The 23,031-nt window shown below is 44.8% G+C and overlaps 1 protein-coding gene across 4 annotated transcripts in view; it reads left to right on the plus strand.

Moving 5' to 3' along the window:
- Positions 1-23,031, plus strand: part of LOC140481932 (receptor tyrosine-protein kinase erbB-4-like) — a 1,043,042-nt gene that overhangs the window by 980,375 nt on the left and 39,636 nt on the right. For 2 of the 4 annotated variants that reach the window (XM_072578639.1, XM_072578640.1), the window contains 2 exons: positions 14,476-14,565; positions 16,293-16,340. The exons of 1 other annotated variant lie outside the window; for it this stretch is intronic. In XM_072578639.1, the coding sequence (XP_072434740.1) occupies positions 14,476-14,565; positions 16,293-16,340 (138 nt within the window). The remainder of the gene's footprint in view (positions 1-14,475; positions 14,566-16,292; positions 16,341-23,031) is intronic. One more of the 4 variants, XM_072578641.1, reaches the window with a different exon arrangement.

Below are 23,031 nucleotides of genomic sequence, written 5' to 3' on the forward strand. Positions count from 1 at the left end.
AATGGTAGATTCCTATTGGGTTCTGAGCTTTGGCAGGGTATCTGGCAGAATTGGATCGAGCATTCAGTGAGGCATAACTCAACATCGGGACCGTCTTGCTACGTAGAATCATAAGAGAAAAGTTCCTTCAGTCCCATCAAGTCTATACTGCCCAAGTTACATTAAATCTACATAAATCCCACTTTCCAGCACTAGGCCCATAGCCTGAATGACCACCACCTGGGTAAAACAAGATTCCTCCAATAAATGTAAACCTCCTGCCTTTCACTTTAAAATCATGCCCCCTTGGTCCTCCAACTAAGGAGGATAACTGGTTTCTAATTCTCCTCATATCTTCTGCACCTCTGTCAGGTGCACACTCAAAGTTCTTTGCTCCAAAGAAAACAACCTGACTTTATCCAGCCTCTCTCGGTAGTTAAACTGCGCCATTTCAGGCAGCATCCTGGTAAATCTCCTCTGCATTCTCTCCACCGCGGTCACATCCCTTCTCTCGTGTGGTGACCAGAACTGCACACAGTACTCCACGTGTGGTCCAATCAAATTTCTGTTCAGTTCCAACATAACCTCCCTGCTCTTGTAATCTATGTATCTTTCATGCTTTGCTGAGCTTTGAGGTGCTGATTGAGGAAGATTGTTTTCTGTTAAACGCCTTATTAATGCCTCAATGGGCCTCATTAATAAGCAGCTTCTGACCTTTCCAAACGTGCAGAGCAAGCTCGATGCAAAGAATTCTCTGTTGAAGTAGATACACTAACTAATTAACTGTTTGAAAACTGTTACTATTTTCAAACAGTTAATTAGTTAGTGTATCTACTATTCTGTTAAGTTTTCCAATAGAGTTAAGCTATTCTAAATTCCTCTTTCTTTGGTTGTATTTTAACTACAATCTTTCAATAAACCGTGTTTTGCTTAACATCGAGTAGTTTGACCAATTGCACGACCCTGTTGACCCTACAAACCCATCTTTATGAAAGTGTGGGGGTGAGTACCAAATTTGGGAGAGCTGTCTCACAAGACTTATCAAGCAACTGCCTGATATAGTCATAAAAATCAGAGCGTGCCCCTGTCGGCTTCAGCTGAGAGGAGCCTCCATGTTGCTCAGCACCAAACAGTGTCTTAGGGCATAATCCACAGGCACCCATCATCCATGCGCATTAGAACAGCACACAACAGACCCATTGGCCCATAATGTTGTGCCAAGGTTTAATTTTAATGTAAAATATATGAAGGGCGGCATGGTGGCACAGTGGTTAGCACTGCTGCCTCACAGCGCTAGAGACCCAGGTTCAATTCCCGCCTGTGTGGAGTTTGCACATTCTCCCTGTGTCTGCGTGGGGTTCCCCTGGGTGCTCTGGTTTCCTCCCACAGCCCAAGCATGTGCAGGTTAGGTGGGTTGGCCATGCTAAATTGCCCGTAGTGTTAGATGAAGGGGTAAATGTAAGGGAATGGGTCTGGGTGGGTTGCTCTTCGGAGGGTCAGTGTGGACTTGTTGGGCCGAAGGGCCTGTTTCCACACTGTAAGTAATCTAATCTAATATTAACCTACCCACCCCTCAACTCACTGCTCTCCATGTGCCTGTCATTCAGTATTTGCTAACCCCTGATGACCATCGTGATGCTTCTCCAATCCACTTGGAGGATGCATCTGAAGCACAGACATGCAATGCAGAGCACACTGAAATCCAGCATTGAGAGTGCGTAGGGACACAAACTCAGCTCATTGGAGCAGGCTGTATCTCAGGGCTGTTTACTTGCTCTCTGAGTACTCATTCATTTAGCCCCTGCATGATCGCAGCATCTTGCTTTGTCTTGCCCTACCATGCCTTGCTGTGCGAGTTAGTACAGTCACACACCCAGGCAGCTTGCCTTGGTGGTCAGCAGCCTTCAGTCTAAGGAACAGACATCTTGCTGTAAGGCACATTGCTATGTCAGTCTCACCTCTGTTCCACGCACCAACAGCGTTTACAGCAAATACTCTGTCGCAGCACACGGGGGACCCATGTCTCTCAGGCTGTTGGGGTAGAACCCACTGAAATCCATGGAGACACCCATCAGTCACAGGGTCACAGCAAAGTGAGTCAAGGGCATTCTCCCATACTAGTTAAGGGGATTGGCCAGAGTCAGGCATCATGTCATGGTGTTCTGGGTCAGGGGCTATGTGACTCTGCCATCCAGGAAATGACTCACAGTCAGTCCTGTGGCTCCATAGCAGCCAGACCAGGGCTATCATGGTCAGGGAGATTTACAGCCAGGGGTCAGGGGTCTAAGAACTTCTTGTCTGAGACTGTCCAGTTAATGGAGGTGCTGATCTCATAGTATTATCACTGGACTATTAATCCAGTAACTCAGCTAATATTTTGGGTTTGATTCCCGTTTCGGCAGATGGTGCCACTTGTGTTCAATAAAACAAAAATTGGGAATTTACAATCTACTGATGATCATAACATCATTGTTAATTGTTGGAAAAACCCATCTGCTTCACTAATGTCATTCAGGGAAGGAAATCTGCCATCCTCACCTGGTCTGGCCTAAATGTGACTCCAGACCCACAGCAATATTGCTTACTCTCAATTGTCCTCTAAAATGGCCGAGCAAGGAGATCAGTTGTACTAATCGCTACAAAGTCATCAAAGAAATGAAACCAATGGATCACCTGACATCACCCTAAGCAACAGAAAAGGCAAAGGCAGAAACAACCCTATCGACCATACAAACTCCTCTTTGTAGTATACTTCTTTGTAGTATACAGGAACACATTTTTCAGCTCTAACCTCCAGCATCTAAAGTGGAGAGCTGTCTCACAGACTTGTCAAGCAACAGCCTGTCATAGTCATACTCACAGAATCATAGCTTCCAGATGGTGGATAATGTCCCAGACATCACCATCATCAACGCTGGATATGTCCTGTCTCACTGGCAGGATAGACCCAGCAGATATGGCGGCACAGCGGTAGACAGTCAGGAGGGAGTTGCCCTTGGACTCCTCAACATTGACTCTGGACCTCATGAAGCCTCATGCGTTCAGGTTAAACATGGGCAAGGAAACCTCCTGCTGATTACCAAGTACTGTCCTGCCTGAGTTGATGAATTGGTTGTCCTCTAGGTTGAGCAACACTTAGAGGAAGCACTGAGGATGGCAAGGGCACAAAACCTACTCTGGGTGAGGGATTTCAATGTCCACCACCAGGAGTGGTTCAGCAGCAGTACTACTGACTGAGCTGGTCCAGCCCTAAAGGCCATAGCTGCTCGCCTGGACCTGGGGCAAGTAATGAGGGAACCAACAAGAGGGAAAAACATACATGACCTCATCCTTACTAATCTGCCAGCTGCAGTGATGTTATATAAGACTGTACAATCCTTGTGGAGACAAAACCTTGCCTTTACATTGAGGATAACATCCATCATGTTGTGTGGCACTATCACCATGCTAAATGGGACAAACTTTAATTGATTTTGCAACTCAAGACTGGGCATCAATGAGGCATTGTGGGCCATCCACAGCCACAGAATTGTACTCCAGCACACACTATAACCTCATGAACCAGCATGCCTCCCACTCAGTCATGACCACCAAGCTAGGGGATCAACCCTGGTTCAGTGGTGAGTGCAGGAGGGCATGTCAAGAACAGCAACAGGCATACCTGGAGATGAGGTATCAACCTGGTGAAGCCACCAAACCAGACTGCTTGTATGCCAAATGACATAAGCAGCAAGTAACAGACAAAGCTAAAAGATCCCACAACTAATGGATCAGATCTAAGCTCTGCAGTCCTGTCACAACCAGACCTGAATGGTTGCAGACAATTAAACAGCTCTGTTGAGGAGGAGGCTCCATATATATCTCCATCCTCAATGATGGGCGAGCCCAGCACATCAGTGCAAAAGATAAGGCTGAAGCTATCACAGCGATCTTCAGCCAGAAGTACTGTGTGGATGATCCATCTCAGCCTCCTCTCGTGGTCTCCAGTATTAGAGACACCAACTTTCAGCCAATTTGATTCACTCCACATGATATAAAGAAACAGCTGGAGACGCTGGATACTGCAAAAGCTATGGGCCCTGACAACATTCCGGCAATAGTACTGAAAGCTTGTGCTGCAGAACTTGCCGCTCCCCTAGCCAAGCTGTTCTAGTATACTTACAACTCTGGTGTCTACCCGACAATTTGAAACATTGCACAAGTATGTCATGTACATAAAAAGCAGGACAAATCGAAACCGGCCACTTAGCGCCCCATCCCTTTACTCTTCATCATCAGTGAAGTGATGGAAGGTGTCTTCAGCAGTGCTATCAAGCAGCGGCTGCTCACCGATAACTTGTTCAGTTCCACTCAGTTTGGGTTCCACCAGGGGCACTCAGCTGCTGACCTCACTTAAGCCTTGGTTCAAACATGAACAAAAGAACTGAATTCCAAAGGTGGGGTGAGAGTGACAGCCCTTGACCTCAAGGCTGCATTCGACTGAGTATAGCGTCGAGGAGGCCAAGAAAAATTAGAAATAATGTGTATCAGAGGACAAACTCCCTGTTGGTTGGAGGCATACCTGGCACATAGGCAGATGGTTGTGGTTGTTGGAGGTCAGTCAACTCAGCTCCAGGACATCTCTGCAGAAGTTCCTCAGGGCAGTTTCCTCGGCCCAACCATCTGCAGCTGCTTCACCAATGACCTTTCCTCTGTCAGAAGTGGGGATGTGTGCTGCTGATTGTGCAATGTTCAACAACACTCATGACTTCTCAGACACTGGAACAGTCCATGTTCGAACAATATTCGGGCTTGGGCTGATAAATGGGAAGTAACATTTATGCCACATAAATGCCAGGCTATGACTATCACCAACAAGAGACAGTCCAACCACCCCCGCTTGAGATTTAGTGGTGTCATCATTGCTGAATCCCCCCACTATCAACTTTCTGGGGGTTATCATTGACCAGAAACTCAACTGGACTCACCATGTAAACACAATGACTGAAAGAGCAGGTCATCAGCTCGGAATAATGCAGCAAGAACTCACCTCCTAATTCCCCAAAGCTTGTCCATCATCCACAAGGCACAAGTCAGGAGGATGATGGGATACTCCCCACTTGCCTGGATGGGTGCAGCTCCAACAACAATTGAGATGCTTGACATCATCCAGGAGAAAGCAGCCCACTTGATTGGCACTGCATCCACAAGCAAGCAGTCCCTCCAGCATGGCGCTCAGTAACAATAATCTGTGCTATCTACAAGGTGCTTGGAGGCCTTCACCAAAGATTCTCAGACCACACCTTCCAATCCCACGACAAGTTCCCTCTAAAAGGACAAGGGCAGCAGATACATGGGAACACCACCACCAAGTTTCCTTCCAAGCCTTTTGTGATCCTGACTTGGAAATCTATCGCCATCCCTTCACTGTCACTGGGTCAAAATCCTGGAATTCCCTCCCTTATGGCATTGTGGGTCAACCCACAGCAAATGATTGCCGCCAATGTGCATTGGTTCAAGAAGGCAACTCACCATCACCTTCTCAACAGCAACTAGGGATCTGCAATAAACGCTGACCAGGCAGCAGTGGTCACATCCCACAAATAAATAAATAAATAAGTCATTTAAATGAGTGGACCACAGTCAGTCTGTTGGATTATTCCATAGGAATTAAGGGGATATGGAATATAAGGGAGGGGTGGCAAGGGGTGAGGTGTCAGCCATAGGAAAGAAACTTGGGAACCTGTTCGTTGGGATTGGAGACAACAAGCTGAGAGGATGACCATTGTGAAATAGGGTAACAGTATCTGCAAGTGGGGGAGGGGTATGAAAAGTTTTGGATGGGGAAGGGGAAAGGGTCATGTGGAAGAGAGGGTCATGTGGAAGGGAGCTTCATCCGAGGTCAAGAACCCCCTGGCTTCAAGAGGGGACCATTGCAGGACCATTGTTGGAAAGGTCATCTCAGATGACTGGCACTGGGGAGGCAAGATTGGCTGGTGCAGGTGGGTTTGGTAGGGACCTGGTGAGGTGTGAAACCTATGGGACTTACTGGAAGAGCTGCCTGGAAGGGAATATATATGTGGACGCTAGAAGCCACTGATGAAAGCACACTCACTGTTTCCTTGCAGGGTGCTGGTAATCAAAGGTGCACAGTGATAAAGAAAGTGACTGCAACCACTCTCAGCAGGAATGTCTTGGCCTGTGAGGGAGGTGGCTGCAAGATTCACCGATGCATGGACCTTTATAGGAAGCAATATTACATGCAGACACAGCCTTTACACAGACCTGCAGGATTCCAAATCCCAGGCTATCTTAATGCCTGTGTGTTGTGAACTTCCTTGCTCTAGACATCACCACCAACCTTATTCACAACAAAACCTTTGGACACATAAGCAAGGGAGAGTCTGTTGCTGTCAGACAAGGGATGATGGTGTCAGCAGGGCCTGTTGGCCTGTACATGTCTTATTCCTCTAGCTTCCAGATGCTGCAGCAGGCTCTTAACACAGACATTGATCCATGGTGCATACCACATGGCTATGACATTATGTATCATGCTGACACAGTCACATCTAGGCCTTCAGGGAGGTTCAGATGTACAAATGAAAAGGCAGAAGAGTCACTTTTATATACATATGATACTTAGGATGTAGTGGCACTGTCACCTGCACCACCAAAGTGCCCTCAGTACATTTTTTCCTTCCTTTCCCACCTACTAAGTTTTAGCATAGTTCCTGGTTCAGCAGCTGGGTTGAAGAAAGCCTGCTCCACTATGGAGACTATTGGAGGTTTGTTCAGGCAACCCCAGAGATGCTTGTGTCTGGAAGTCCCAGGCATGCTGAAGGTCGCCCTTTTAGAGGCAAGTAAATACTCCTCAGCGTGAGTGGAGTCAGCAAGGGCAGGCAGGGTGGAGGTGGAGGGCCCAACTAGGCCTGGACTGGCCTGAGAGGAAAATTGTGAATGGACCTGTTTACGACTCTTTCCACCATCTGGTACCTCCTGGCACTGCCCTGACTCCTCGTGAATGCTGAGTGCCAAAAGCACAGAGTCCTGTCCTGCCCAGGGCTGAGTACAGACCTCAGAGTGACAGTGGCCTGGGGCCTTTCTTCCTCAGGCAGCCGCAGAGCAATTGCTGTGATCTTTTAAAAGATTGGGTTCTATGCTTTCTGAGTAATGTTCCCATCAAGGTGTTACTATCCAAACTGAGGGAAACTGCAGGAGGCAACCTTGCTGATGTCTCCGTACACTCGTCTTAGGAGGTTGAGGCGGTGGTGTCTGGAGGAATTGGGTGTTACACAGTGTTGCACATAGAAGTACTGGCTGTACGAGCAAGACAAAAGAGAGGGTGTCACTGCCCATGGTTTGCAATGAATGACCCTCTCGGTAGGGCTATCGAAGAGGTGTAGAATGAAGTGTTGTACTTGGTTGACGTGACAATGATGTCTCTGTGTCACCATCGGAGCAGTCCCAGCCTTTCCCAGCAGGAGCCAGGATTCTTACCTCGCTTTGAGTAAGGAGCTTAATGTCAGGTAGCCATCCAACCCGCATAGAGTCATACAGCACGGAAACAGACCCTCCAGCCCAACCCACTCTATTCAGTTATGGGCTATCATCTCTTGTAATGAGGGAAAGGGAGGGATTGAGGGGGAGGACTGTGGGTAGCGTAGTTATTACCGATGGTGTGGGTGGGCAGAAAGTGGTGAGGTGTTCCAGTGTCATGAGAAGGAAATGCAGAGGCCATGTAGAGTTAGTAGTGTGGGAGGTTATTGGGGTGGGATGGGTTGATAAGAGCAGATGGAGAAGATGTTGCAGGCAGAGGGTGAGAGTGGCAGAGCACGAGCCTTTGTGGGAGGTGGGTGCAGTAGTAGAGACAGAACGAGTGCAAAGTGGCAGATAGAAGAGTGTGGCCCTCAGCCTGGCACTGTGGGGAAGATCATTCACCTTATTTCTGCATTGCTGGCCTGTTACTCTGCACCCTGGATGCAGCACAGACCTGGGTGGCAAGTTTGGACCAAGCTGCAGTGCCTGGTGGCACAGCCTCCTCTGGCTCTCCCTTGCACCAGTTTGGTAAGATTCAACTGGGCCTCTCAGCAAGAATCCCTCTGTAAAGCTCAATGAAATGTACATGCAGCCAAAGTAAGTAGAACCTGACTGTGTGAGAGCGCTCAATAGACTTTAGTGGGGTCACAGTCATCGTAGCACTGGGAAAGAGTTACTGAGTGTGAAAAGGTGAAGTTATCATAATTCCAGAGGGCCAGAGGCTGCTTGGTGAGTTTAATCTGAGGGTCACCACCCCTTAGGCGAGGGGAGAGGTTGAGAAAGAGGAGCCTTCATGATAACGTCACTAGGAATGGGAATTGAACCTTCACTGTTGGCATCACAAAGCAATCTTCCAGCCAAACCAGCATATTGACAGTATGAGGGAATTGCTTTGACTCTCCTAGAGATACAGTTATAACATGGAGTGGGTCAATCCTCAAGTCTTCAAAACGACATGTATTTATAGAATTCCTTCACATTACGCACCTGATTAAGTGCTCGCAACTGTCCAGCAATGGCATTTATATGCATCTCTAAACCAGTAAAATTTCCTAAGTGACTTCATAGGAGAATTATCAAAGAAAATTTGATACCAAGCCGTGTAAGGAGGAATTCAAGTTGATGATAAAAAGCTTGATCAAAGAGGTCAGTTCAAGAGGAGTTTTAAAAGAATGAAGAGAAGAAAACTGGTAAGATTTGGCAAGGGAATTTCATTACTGAGGCCCCTGACAAAATGGCCCCCAAAGGTGGAGTGAATGGACTGAAGGCCAGAATTAGAGGAACACAGAGGTCGTAGAAAGTTGTGGAGCCTGAAAGGATTTCAGGACTAGGGAGAGGTGAAACCCATGGAAAGATTTGAAAAGCAGTTGAGACCTTTAAAACAGAGGTAAGGTTTGGCCAGAGTCTCTGTAGGGCGTGGGAGCAGTGGTTTGGAAGGTCTCACATTTATGGGCAATCAAGTTATGCTGGCACGGACTGGGTTTCAGGCATCAAGGATAGAGGTGACAAAAGACACAGATGAAGATTTCAGTTAACAGATGAGCTGCGTTACCAATAGACACTTACAGTAGCATGATCAGGAGGTCATCTCCAGGTTAAGTGTCACAGAAAGCTCTGTGCCCCCTCGGACAATTGCCAGGAGGAGGAAAAGGAGTCCAGCGTTTCCAACTTTCCAAAGAAAGTTCTGCGTATCCCGTGTCACAACAGCGATGTGCTCATTTAAAAACTGTTGCAGTGAGGGACACTTGGGTATTGTATTCTGCTTGAGAAAACACAGTACTCATTTTTGAGGGATGTCGCACAGAGGCAAAACGTAGGTGAGAAATAGGAGGCAGACTGCAGGGCGGGTCATCAAGTCAATTCCACCCCCACCATTCACTAGCCAAGGTAACACATAGAAGTAGAAAAGGAAATTGTTGCGTTTGGTTCTCGGACTACAACTGGATTGAGACTTCACGAAGAGCCATTTTGACACACTGTTGGAGCAAATCCAATTTGAGATGGTTACAGGTTCTGGAGGTGACAAAATGTTCAAGGACTTCAGGGAGGACTTATTTGACGCCCCACCCTGTACCCTCCCTCCTATTTCTCATCTACATTTTGTCCCTCTGCAACATCCTTCAAAATAAAAGTGTTTTGCACACAGAATGCAACACCTGTTTGCACCTCACTGTTGTTAAATGGTAAGTTTGCTGTTTGGCACCTGCTGATCAGAATTTTCTTTGGTAAATTGGAAATATTAAAAGCAGTTAGGAAAAGGAAATATTAGGAAATAAAAGGAAACGTTAAAACTCAATATTAAAATATTGAGCGGCATGGTGGCTCAGTGGTTAGCACTGCTGCCTCACAGTGCCAGGGATCCAGGTTCGATTCCAGCCTCGGGCGACTGTGTGGAGTTTGTACATTCTCCCCGTGTCTGTGTGGGTTTCCTCCGGGTGCTCCGGTTTCCTCCCACAGTCCAAAGATGTGCAGGCCAAATGAATTGGCCATGCTAGATTGTCCATAGTGTTATAGATGCATTAGTCAGAGGGAAATGGGTCTGGGTGGGCTACTCGTTGGAGGGTCAGTGTGGACTTGTTGGGCCAAAGGGCCTGTTTCCACACTGTAGGGAATCTAATCTAATCTAAAACGTCCATCGCCTATGTTGTACACTGCAGAACCCGATTGCTAGAAAGGGAGGTTCGGATGGAGCAGCAGTTCGCAAAAATGATGGTACCAAAGGTTAGTGTTTTTGAGGAAGGGTGTGATGAGAACAGATATGAAAGTGAGAAGGACATTTACTTAAAAGAGAGTGAATTGTTAACAGGATCAGTTGTTGTCTGGGAAATGGGAAGGAGGGGTCAGCAGTCAGAATGAGATCTTGGGAACAAAGTGGATCCGAAGGAACCTTGAGAGCTCCTCACACTTGGCATTGATGAGGGTGAAGGAAATCATAAGACACTATATAAATGAAAGTTACTTTTTTTTGGATCGAGATGTTTTATATTGTCTACCATTCAGTGGAATGAATGGCCCAGAGAATGTGGTACCTGGGTATGAGTGCATTAAATAGTCCTGCACGAACTTCACCAGCCAAAATAGCTAACTCCCACACCGAGTGCAAGCTGGTGCGACACTCTGCCGACCTGATCGGTGTTTCTGCTGAGTCCCTGGGACCAGCCTTTACCTTCTGCACATTTCAAGTTTGAAAAGAGAAAACTGGGAAAAGGAAAGGGATGCTGATCTATCCGTGACATCATTTCCTCATGGCTGCCCTTTGGCCCTGTTTAAATTGCTGTTGTGTTCGAGCCTGCTGATGGTAATGAACACAGTGTTCAGGGGAGGGAAATGGCTCCACAGTAGATTGCCCCCATTATCGAATGGGTACAATCACAGTGCTGCTGGGCTGTGTCTTATTGGCAGCAGTTCCCACACAGCCTGAAATCCTCTGTCTTTAGCATTTCACAAATGTAATCATCGTCAAACTGAGCCTCTTATATTGAAGGGGCACGTCTTCACCACAGAGGGTACAAGCCAATTATCCTTGCAGATTGGCAGGATGATAATTACAGTATTCCAACGACATGGTTTCCACTGTATTCGGATGTAGTTGAGTGTCTAATTTCCTACCATATTTTAATGTGGATTTTAATCAGGTCAGGGACTACGAGGGGTGATGTGACATTCCCATGTTTAAAACTTACTCAAGCCGTCTCTTTTAATTGTGTTGTATTTTATTTTACATTTTGTTAAAAATCTTGTGGCGACCTCCTGTCCTCTGCACTTCTGCTCCCTTTGACCTGACTATGCTGGTAGAATATTTAATGTTACCATCATCCTGTCTGAAAGCAAGAGAGTATTGTGGTTATACAGTACCTTTCATGATCTCAGGACATCCCAAGGTATTTTATAGGCAATTAAGTATTGTCATTATTACATACAGCAGCTAGGAAGCACACAGTAACATTCTGTAAACAGTAATGTTTTACAAGCTATTCAGTTACAAGGATGTCATTCAAGGTATAACATTAACCAAGCCATGGGATAGCAGTTTTTCTGTTCTTTCATGTTATGCCACAAGGTTTTTTAAGTACAACTTAGAGTTGAATGCTTTATCCAAAAGACAATATGACATCCCTCATTACTATACTGAACTGTCAGTCTAGCTCTTGTGGTTAGTCTCTGAGGTGGGACTTGGACTCGAAGCTCCTGCAACACCATTTCAGCCATTCAGTTCTGAGCGTTACTTTCCCAGGAAATCCAAATCCCAGACCTTCCTCCTTCCCTCAGTGTTTTTCTTCAATTCTCTCATGTGGCATGGATTTTGCTGACTGGGCCAGCATTTATTGCCCATCCCTAATTGTCCTGGAGAAGGTGGTGGTGAGCGGCCTTCTTAAACCACTGCAGTCCTTAAAGTATAGGGACACACACGGTGCTGATAGGGAGAGAGAGAGAGTTCCGTGCTGTTGATGCAGCGACACCGAAGGAATGAAACATTTCCAACAGGGTAGATCTGCTGCCCTAGTCGTCCTCCTAGGTAGAAGTCATGGGTTTAGAAGGTACAGTCGAAGCAGTGAGCTGCTGCAGTATATCTTGTTGGTGGTACACACTGTCCTACTGGGTGGCACGGTGGCACAGTGGTTAGCACTGCTGCCTCACAGCGCCAGAGACCTGGGTTCAATTCCCGCCTCAGGCAACTGACTGTGTGGAGTTTGCACATTCTCCCCGTGTCTGCGTGGGTTTCCTCCGGGTGCTCCGGTTTCCTCCCACAGTCCAAAGATGTGCAGGTCAGGTGAATTGGCCATGCTAAATTGCCCACAGTGTTAGGTAAGGGGTAGATGTAGGGGTATGGGTGGGTTGCGCTTCGGCGGGGTAGTGTGGACTTGTTGGGCCGAAGGGCCTGTTTCCACACTGTAAGTAATCTAATCTACTGTGCGTGGAGGGAGTACATAAATCCTAAAATAGCAATCAGATAAATTCTTATGTGTTTTACTTTAGTGATGTTGAGGTAAACATTGAGCAGACCACTTGGACAACCCATCTGTCCTTCTGGAAATAGTTCATTTGGATCCTTTTCACTCAGAGCAGATAAGTCCTCAGTTTAACATCTCATCCAAAAAACAATACCTGCAAAGTTGCAGCTCTCATTTGTTTTTTGCCAGTAAAAGGATGTGTGCATGCTGGTATGTGTTGGCAGAATGGCTCTTTAGAAAGGGATTTTAAGCTGCCTCCTTCAACTACTGCAGTCTGTGCAGTGTAAGTATACTCTCACTCTCAGCCTGATATAATTGAGTGGCCTGCTGGGCCATTTCAGAGCCCTGTTAAGAGGCAATTATATTGCGGTGGCTCTGGAGTGACACAGAGGCCAGATCAGGTAAGGATGGCAGATTTGTTTCCCAATGGACATTAGTGAACCCAAGAGGTTTGTTGAAAATCTGGCATTTGCATGGTCCCCGTTACTAAAACTAGCTTTTTAATTCCAGTTTTGTGAATTAATTGAATTTAAATTCCCCCATTTGCCATTGTGAGGTTTGAACCTGAGCATTAGCCAGGGCCTTTGGATTATTAGCCCAATAATATTGCCACTGTGCTACATTCTTCAGGATGGTTCCAACATGTCAGTCTGGAATATAGTTTGAAGCAGCTGAAATGGGAATAGAATTCTCAATTTTCCAACTGAGAGGGGGAATGCCACTTTCAAGTGATTATTGACACCCCATAATGAAGAAATTCAAGACTGGTGAAGATTGGGTGGCACAGTGGCTCAGTGGTTAGCACTGTAGTGCCAGGGATCCGGGTTCAATTCCGCCCTTGGGCGACTGTCTGTGTGGAGTTTGCACATTCTCCCTGTGTCTGCATGGGTTTCCTCTGGGTGCTCCAGTTTCCTCCCACAGTCCAAAGGTGAATTGGCCATGCTAAATTGTCCATACTCTTCAGGGATGTGTAGGTTAGGTGCATTAGTCAGGGGTAAATATAGAGTAACGAGTAATGGGTTAGGGTGGGAGACTCTTCGGAGGGTTGGTTTGGACCTGTTGGGCTGAAGGGCCTATTTCTACACTGTAGGGATTCTGGGATGAACTACGTTTGCTACTTTGGACTACAAAGGTACAGTGTAGATGAGTAAGCGCCAGGTTTGAGGAGCAAGTGAGATAGTAATAGAACAAGTTGGAGCATTTGGTGGGTTCTGGATAGAAATTCAGCTAGGGAGGCTTTGGAAAATGGAGTGTCGGGTGAGGGGTATGTGCATTAGTGTTCAATCATTATGAGTCCACACTCTACCAATACCAAAGGCCGATAAATTAATAAGCTGTAATATCATTCCACGTCATACTCATCTGCATTATTCATTCCATATCAGTCTCCACTTCAGTGGTTCAATGCTCGTTAATATTTGTATCCATATTATTCCAGTCCTTTCTATACTAATTCATATTATCACCCTGAGCATTCCAGCACCAGCATACTCAGAAAATAGCAATCTGTTCTAAACACAACTCATTGCAGTCATGAGCAACAGCCAATAAAGAACCAATATAGAATCTTAGAATGGTTATGGGGACACAAGGAGGTCATTCAGACTATCGTCTATGTGAGTTCTCTCTCTGAACTATTTTTCCTGTCCCATTCCCCTTCCATCCCCTGCAGCCCTACAAACTCTTTCTGTTGGGATAAATGTGGATTTCTGAAGGGAAACCTTGCTGCATTGGATCATACTATCCAGCACATCCTACCTCAGGAATCTTGACCCACCTCTATCCTGTGATATGTTAGTTAATGTTTGATAGTAGTATTCTTCCCTCTAGCTCAGGAAGTTGAGAGTTTAAATCCCAGTGCACTCTTAGGCAATGCATTCCAGATTTTAACTCCTTATTCTGTGTGAAGGCTTTTCCTCATGTCATGTCATGTCACGTCAGGTCTAGTCCTTCTGCCAGCTGCCTTAAGTTGGTGTTGTATGGCTCTCGATCCGTCCGTCATTGAGAACAATTTCTCCCTTTCCACCAGATTTTCCACGATGTTGAAAACCTCGATCAAATCTGCTCTCAACCTGCTCTTCCCAAAGGAGAACAGCCCCAACTTCTCCAGTCTAGCCACGTAAGGATGAGGATTTCCCAAATTATATCATTATCCATTACCTAGAGGATTAGATGCGTAAGCAGTTGAAGCATTTTAAACTTATGTTCATTTAGCGTATCGGGTGAATCGTTTGCATAGCCATCAGAATTGTGCTGTATTTTAGAGATAGTATTAGAGCCAGAACTGTACTGAATTTGGAATCTTGCCAGATGCACTACAACCCTCCGTTGACGTGCTGTTTGCTGTCAGGACATCCACTCAAAAGGTAGCTCATATTTGGCCTTTCGTGAAGCAGACCGCATCACTTCACTGAACCTCCTTCACGAGCTAGTGAAAGACTGAAGTTAAAGGAGAGAAGAGGTTCCAGGTCTGAAATCTCAAAAACAGTGAAAAGATTCCTGCTGTGCTCATCCACTAAGTATCCCAAAGGTGGTTCTCCGCACTGTAAATTCATCCAGTGAGCAGCAAACTGGTGCAGTCTATGCCTGACCTGAGTTGACTGAACTGATCTCATCCTGGGGGACGATAGGTCGTTAAAATAGTTTACAGAATCATAAATGTCAGCAAGCATTTCCTGATCACTCTCTAACCACCCCCACCCCAAACCCATGGAAATGGAGTTGTGTTGATCTTTTAACTTGGCTGTGAAAACCCAATGGTTAACAAACCCTTGACTCACTGGAGGGGCTCACATGCCCAGAATCAGCTCCCAGCAACATTCATGGATAAAGGGAGGGCAAGTGAAATCATTAGAACAAAAAGTGATCATTTTCTAATGGAAAAACATTCACACTAATGAGCAAAGCAGTGCATTAATCAGTGCCACAAGCCATGGGGCTCTGATAGTGAATGTGGTTGGGAGCAAACTCATTTTACACTTGACCGTAAACTATACAGTTTAATGCAATTGCTGCATAAAAGAGGAACTGCCTTGATATCTGAGAGGTTGAAAGCAACACGTGGTGCATCACTGGCTCAAACAGATTAAAAAGGTCCAGGATCAATGCTTGAGTCTCTTTTGAATCTGCGCGTATCACCTGAGTGTGTTTGAAAGCAATACAGTTGGTGTGTGTGTGTGTGTGCGCGTGCTAATGTGTATGTACACAAGTATTCATGAGTATGTGTCGTGTTTGTGTGCATATGTAAGGTACATGCAAACACAAGTTTTACTGTACCCATTTTTATGGCTGCAATGTACCTGGCATGTGTGAGTACACGCATGGCTTTATATGTTTCCTTATGTGACTGTGCAATGGGTTTATATATTTCCTTGTGTGACTGTGCTGATGTTTGTACATGTTGGAAGCTGACAGCATTTGACTTAGGTGTCGTTGCCTTCTCACTGACTCCATTAAAACCTGAAGAGTGGCCAGTGATCAAGACAAGTAGGGTGTTGCTGTTGTGGAACCATACCACAGCAGCAGAAAAGGGATAGAGAGAAAAGTTTTGGAAGACAAATCTCAATGAGAAATTGGTTCACAGTCACTTAATAGTTGAACATGAGAACTGGTGAATCTGAGTTTGAGCACATAGAATGAATATTAACAGCAGTCAACCGCTGAGCAGTGAAATTGCTGTAACTGAAAGAGCATGCTGTTCATTTCATTAACTTAGTGCATGAAATTTCATAACCTTTGTTCCATTTTGCAGATTCATTGCATTTTTTTCTTTCTTTAATGTTCATTGCATCCATTTTGTCATTCATGTAGCCACTCATGTAATCATCATTCCATTCTTCCCACCAGAGCCAAACAGGACACAGCCCTCCTCCTGCCTACACACCCATGTCAGGCGTAAGTATTGAACATCCTGTACCAGATAAACTCAACTTAATAAGAGGTGTTCGTCGAAACCATTCAGAATCAGTAAGAGTTGCTCTTTCTTTATTATTTGGAGGAATGAACAGATGAGTCCATTGCACTGGGAGCTGCTTCACAGAGACATGTCAACCCAGAGGCAAACCTAGCTTTTTTTTAAAAACAGAAGGGCATTCTTGGAAAATGAATGTGCCGGTCATACTAGACCTCCATTTTGAAATATGCAAGACGTTTTGGACCAGTGTATCTCACGTAATTTTACTGGTTCTTCCTTCTTGGATCTAGGCTCATGTTGAGATTGTCCTCATGCCTGTAGACTTACCATGTAAGAAGCCTAGTGGGAACAAAGCAAATTACAATGAGGCAAAAACAATCCAAGCAGCAGTTCAACCTTTGTCATTGTCACAGAGGTCCAGACATCAGGTGCAAAGGTTTACTTAAAGAAGACCTAGCCTCCGGCTCCAACACTGAAATGGGGTTGGGTGCAGGAGCAGCGCCGAAGGAGAAGGAAATAGATCTAGAACTGGTTCTGTAAAGTTAAGGAATAACGAAGAAATATCCTCACAATTATCTCAAATTGGTGGAGTTTATATCATCAAATTTCATGACAGTGCATTTTCACTTCATTTAGTTCTGAAAATAGGTGAATTGGAAATTACTTGGAAACTGAAGTTTTGCATCTCACACCATTGTTTCCTCATTTGCTTGCATAATCCTTTGAAGGAATGAAATATAGACAATACGTTGATGTCGGCAGGAGTGAACAGTACTTCATGTGCTGGTTAATACTATACAGCAGACTACAAATGGGACAGGACTGTACAGCACTCTGCTGTACAAGACTATAGCGAAGTGCTGTCCAACAAGAAGGTTTTAGTGTTGCTCAGTGTAGTGCAATGTATGTAACCTACTTGTATCTCTTCTGTGGATGTTCAATGGGACACTTCTTTTGGGGGTGGGGAGGACGATAGGGTGTGTCTCTCCTCTGCAGCCCCTGCCACATGTTGATTATCAATCTGCAAATATGCTGTAACACAACAGCCTCCCCATGTTGAAAGAGTCCTTCTTCAGGTTCTTACCATTATTTACACTCCAAGGCAAGCAGCTTCCTCACTTTAGAACATAGAACAGTACAGACTCTTTGGCCCTTGATGTTGTGCCAGCCTAAAAGACATCTGGGTGGGTATATGAATAGGAAGGGTTTGGAGAGATATGGGCTGTGTGCTGGCAGGTGGGACTAGATTGGGTTGGGATATCTGGTCAGCATGTACAGGTTGGACCGAAGGGTCTGTTTCCATTCTGTACATCTCTATGACTCTAAGATCAGATTAACCAACATACCCTTCAATTTACTAACTTCCATGTGCCTATCCAAGAGTCAGTTAAACGTCCCTAATGTATCTGACTCTGCTACATTGCTGGCAGTGCATTCCATGCACCCACCACTCTCTGTGTAAAGAACCGACCTCTGACATCTCCCCTGAACCTTCCTCCAATCACCTTAAAATTATGCCCCCTTGTCATACTTTTTCAGGGCTGAAATGGCTATCTGGCTATCCATTCTATATATGCCCCTCATCATCTGGTACACCTCTATCAAGTCACCTCTCATCCTTCTTCGCTCCAATGGGAAAAACCTAGCTCTCTCAACCTTTCTTCATAAGACATGCCCTCCAGTCCAGGCAGCGTCCTCTTAAGTTCCCTCTGTACCCTCTCTAAAACTTCCTTATCCTTCCTATAATTAGCTGATCAGATCTGAATACAATATTTCAAGTGTGGTCTAACCAGGACTCTATAGAGCTGCAGCATAACCTCATGGCTCTTAAACTCAGTCCCTCTGCTAATGAAAGTCAACACACCACATGCCTTCTTAACAACCCTATTGACTTGGGTGGCAACTTTGAGGGATCTATGGACATAGATCCTTCTGTTCCTCCACACTCCCCAAAAATCTTGTCTTTAACCCTGTATTCTGCATTCAAATTCGACCTTCCAAAATGAATCACTTCACACTTTTCCAGGTTGAACTCCAGCTTCCACTTCTCAGCCCAGTTCTGCATCCTGTCGATGTCCCGTTGCAACCTACAACAGCCCTCCACACTATCCACCACTCCTCCAACTTTCATGTCATCAGCAAACTTCCTCTTCCAAGTCATTTATAAAAATCACAAAGAGCAGAGGTCCCAGAACAGATCCCTATAGAACACCGCCGGTCACCGAGCTCCACGCTGAATACTGTCCATCTACTACCACCCTGTGACTTCCATGTGCCAGCCAACTCTGTATCCAGACAGTAAAATTTCCCTGTAACCTATGCCTCCTCACTTTATGAATGAGCCTACCATGGGGAACCTCACTAAAAACCTTGCTAAAATCCATGTACATCACATCTGCTGCTTGACCTTCATCGCATGTTTTGTCACATCCTCAAAGAATTCCAAATGGCTTGTGAGGCATGATCTGCCCTCACAAAGGCATACTAACGATCTCTAATCAAATATGGTTTTCCAAGTAACCATCAATCCTGTCTCTCAGAATCTTCTCTAGTATCCTACCCAACACAGATGAAAGACTGTAATTTCCAGGATTATCCCTATTCCCTTTCTTGAACAGAGGAATAACATTTGCCACCCTCCAATCACCTGGCACTACTCCAGTGGACAATGAGGACACAAAGATCATCGTCAAAAGCACAGCAACCTCTTACCTCACTTCCTGTAGGAACCGAGGGTATATCCCATCTGGTCCAGAGGACTTACCTGTACTTAGTGTTTTTCAAACTTTTCAGCATGTTATCCTTCTTAACACCAACCTGTTTGAGCATATCAGTCTGTTATATGCTGTTCTCACAAGCAACAAGGTCCCTCTCAGTAGTGAATACTGAAGCAAAATATTCATTAAGGACCTCCCCTACATCTTCTGACTCCAGGTGCAAGTTCCCTCCACTATCCCTGATCAGCCCTACCCTCACTGTGGCCATCCCCTTGTTCCTCACATAAGTGTGGAATGTCTTAGGGTTTTCCTTAATCCTAGGTGCTGAAGCTTTTTCATGCCGCCTTCTAGCTCTCCAAAATCCATTCTTCAGTTCCTTCCTGGTGACCTTGTAACCCTCTAGAGCCCTGTCTGATCCTTGTCTCCTCAGCCTTAAGTAAGCTTCCTTTTTCCTCTTGACTAGAAGTTCGACATCTCTTGTCACCTAACGTTCTTTCACTGTACCATCCCTTCCTTACCTGAGTGCAACAAACCTGTCCAGCACTATCAGCAAGTGCTCCCTAAATAACCACCACATTTCTGTCTTGCATTTTCCTGAGAACGTCTGTTCCCAATTTAGGTGCCCCAGTTCCTGCCTAATAACATTGTAATTCCCTCTTCCCCCAATTACATACTTACCCATACCAAATGCTCCTATCCCTCTCCATGACTATAGCAAAGGTCAGAGAATTGTGATCACTAACACTGAAATGTTCTCCCACCGAGAGATCTGACCCCTAACCTGGTTCATTGCCAAGCACCAAATCCAGTATGGCCTCCAATCTAGTCAGCATATCTACATATTGAATACTGGATTAGTGGTGCTGGAAGAGCACAGCAGTTCAGGCAGCATCCAACGAGCAGCGAAATCAACGTTTCGGGCAAAAGCCCTTCATCAGGAATAAAAGTTGATTTCGCTGCTCGTTGGATGCTGCCCGAACTGCTGTGCTCTTCCAGCACCACTAATCCAGTATTTGATTTTCAGCATCTGCAGTCATTGTTTTTACCTTATCTACATATTGAGTCTAGAATCCTTCCTGGACACACCTGACAAAAATTGCTTCATCCAAACTTTGAACTAAAGAGGTTCCAATCAATATTGCGGAAGTTAAAGTCACCCGTGAGAACAACCCTGTTACTTCTGTATCTTTCCAAAATCTGCATCTCAATCTGCTCCTCCGTGTCTCTGTTGCTATTGGGGGGTCTGTAGAATATTCCTAATAAAGTTCCTATTTCTGACTTCTACCCATACTGACTCTGTAGACAAACCCTCCCCGATGACCTCCCTTTCTGTAAGTGTGATAGCATCCCTGATTAGCAACACCTCTTTTACCCCAGCCCCCCATTCCTTTTGTGCCATCTAAACCCTGGAACATCCAACAACCATTCCTGCCCCTTTGATATCCAAGTCTCCGTAAAGGCCGCGACATCATTTAAGGGATGGCCAGCAGACTTTATATCACACCAGTGCTATATTTATTAAGACATGAGGGGTGTTGTTTGACATTTTCTCTCTATTTTTGGAATCAACATGCCTCATTACAAAGAACACAGACTTCAGAAAATCGAGAAAATTCCTGCTGTTCGATTAAAGCATTATAAAATCTAAACGGCATCAGAACTTCCATTTAGAGTGTTTGATCTTGTGCAATCCTTCTCCAGCTCTTCTATGGGCCCATGAAAGGAAAGTTTTGTAAAAGAGCTTTGATAGTAGAGAGAAGGTATTCAAAAGAGAAGTCTATCGTGTCCACATACCGCATTTTTGAAGGACAAGTTCAGAACACAGTTTGAAAAGAAGCACACAGGATCCTTGACTTTATAAATAGTGACCAAAGGTAGAATCTTGTAGGGGTTTGAGTGACACAGGGGAGACGTGTGATAGAATTGGATAGGAAATCTAGCAAAGCCAATCTCAAAATTGTTTATGCTTTGCATGAGCAGCGTAGCAAGTTTTTCGCTCGGCAGCAGCAAATTTCCAATTAAGAGGAACTGAGTTCACTAATGCCTAACTGGGCATTGCAGTAGGTTAAGGATGCATGCTGCCCCGAGCTGCTAACGTAGGAGCTGTAGCATAATTCCCCATTCCCATAAAAAAGGAAATCATGAGGTTATTGAGAACGAGAATGCATCCCAAGCTTCAATACAGTAGCTGCACCGCTGTCAGACGAGCTGCAGAAAATAAATGTCGAATGGACTGAGTAATGCCACGTTGGAAAGAGTTTGGAAAGCTGAATGCTATTTCACAACTGAGCCTGTGCTTACAGTTCTAAACAAACATTTAAAGTAGCCATTGATGCAAGTAACATCAGGGTAAGCACTGTTTCCCTGATAAGCCTAGAATATAGAGCTCAATCAGGTACTAATAAAATAAAAACATGCAAACGTCAGAGGTGGTATTCCACAATAGAGGAGGAAACCCTTCCTGTACTGCTGGCTCTCAAACATTTTGAGATAAATGTCATAAATGGACACAGAAGAGTTGACAATCTATAGTGACCCCAACCTATTAACTTTTGTGGAAAGGTTTAAGACTCAGAACACCGGGTTGTTCTGTTGGTGCTCATTTCTTCAACCATTCCTATTTTTAAAATAAAATCATCCATGTTGCCAGGATATGAAAAGTAATTGCCCAGAACCAAAACAGACTTAGTTAGAATTGAAAAATAAAAGTGACCAAGGCTAAGAGAATGGATGTGTGAGACAGAATGCTGTTCTTTTGTACATTCAGCTCTTTTTCACTCACCCTAATGAAATAAAAATGAGTCTCATTTCATTAATCCAAGAGAGAATTGTATTAAAACAACAGGTCAGAACCTAAAATATTACAGGCATTTTGAGCCTGCGAGTCCAAAATGTATTTTTAAAAGAGGATTGCTACAGAGACAAAACAATTGCAAGTAGAAATGAGTTTTGCATAGATACAATAACTACAGATATGAAAGAAACTTAGAACAGACTGGACTGTGACTGAAAGATAGAGGGGGCAACATTGTCCTGCTGAACAGCAAGGTGTTGCCTTGTGGATTATGTCTATACTGCATGCAGATTTTATGTTTTTCCTTTTGAAGAACCACAAGGCCAAGGAATTAAGAAGTCAGTTTCAACTCTACTGGGGTGGACTAGTGGGACTTAATGTGTCCCAGCTTGAGTTTGAATGTTAATATGCTGTGAAGGTCATAGTTGAGCCATCCCCTAGTTACCCCTGTGTTGCAAGCAAAGAAATTTTTCTCACTCTGGAGGATGCAAACATTTTTGTTTAGAAAAGAATGGGAATTAGGACAAAGGAACTTCAATCAGCCTATGAAACAAAAAATCACAAAAATCTCAACTACCAATGTCAATATTACTAGCAACCTACACTGAACCTTCAACTACCAACTGTTGGTGAATTCAGACTGATCCATATCATTTTTTTAAAGACTCTAATTGTTTTGGACTCTCTTTCCTTGAATCTCTGCATATGTAGGTTACATTTGTATTATTACTCACGTGAATTAATTAATTAATTCACGTGAGTAACAATACAAATGTAATCTACATAATTCATTAATTCAAGAAATCCTAATTAAATTGGCTCATCTTAAAGCCTAAGTACATTTGAATCTGAGAGAAAGGCCCAAGGGAAGGGATCCTTTTTAAGTTTATTTTCTTGCAACCAACCAAGGGGGTGGGGGAGTGAAGAAGAAACAGTAATTCATCCCTCCTCACCCGTAAGTGTGACAGTTTTGGGTATCCAGCTGAAACAGTCATAAATTGGGGAATCTCGCATGGGGTCTGGTTGTAACAGAGATGCCAGTGTGTTCAGGGACTTCCCACCAGGGAGCTGGTGTTCACTATGACACCACCATCCATAGATATGGTGCATTTGGACATGAACTGCATCAGTCCCTGAGGAGTTGGGAACGGTACTGAACAT

This window comes from Chiloscyllium punctatum, chromosome 10, assembly GCF_047496795.1.
Source record: "Chiloscyllium punctatum isolate Juve2018m chromosome 10, sChiPun1.3, whole genome shotgun sequence".
Classification (NCBI taxonomy): domain Eukaryota; kingdom Metazoa; phylum Chordata; class Chondrichthyes; order Orectolobiformes; family Hemiscylliidae; genus Chiloscyllium; species Chiloscyllium punctatum.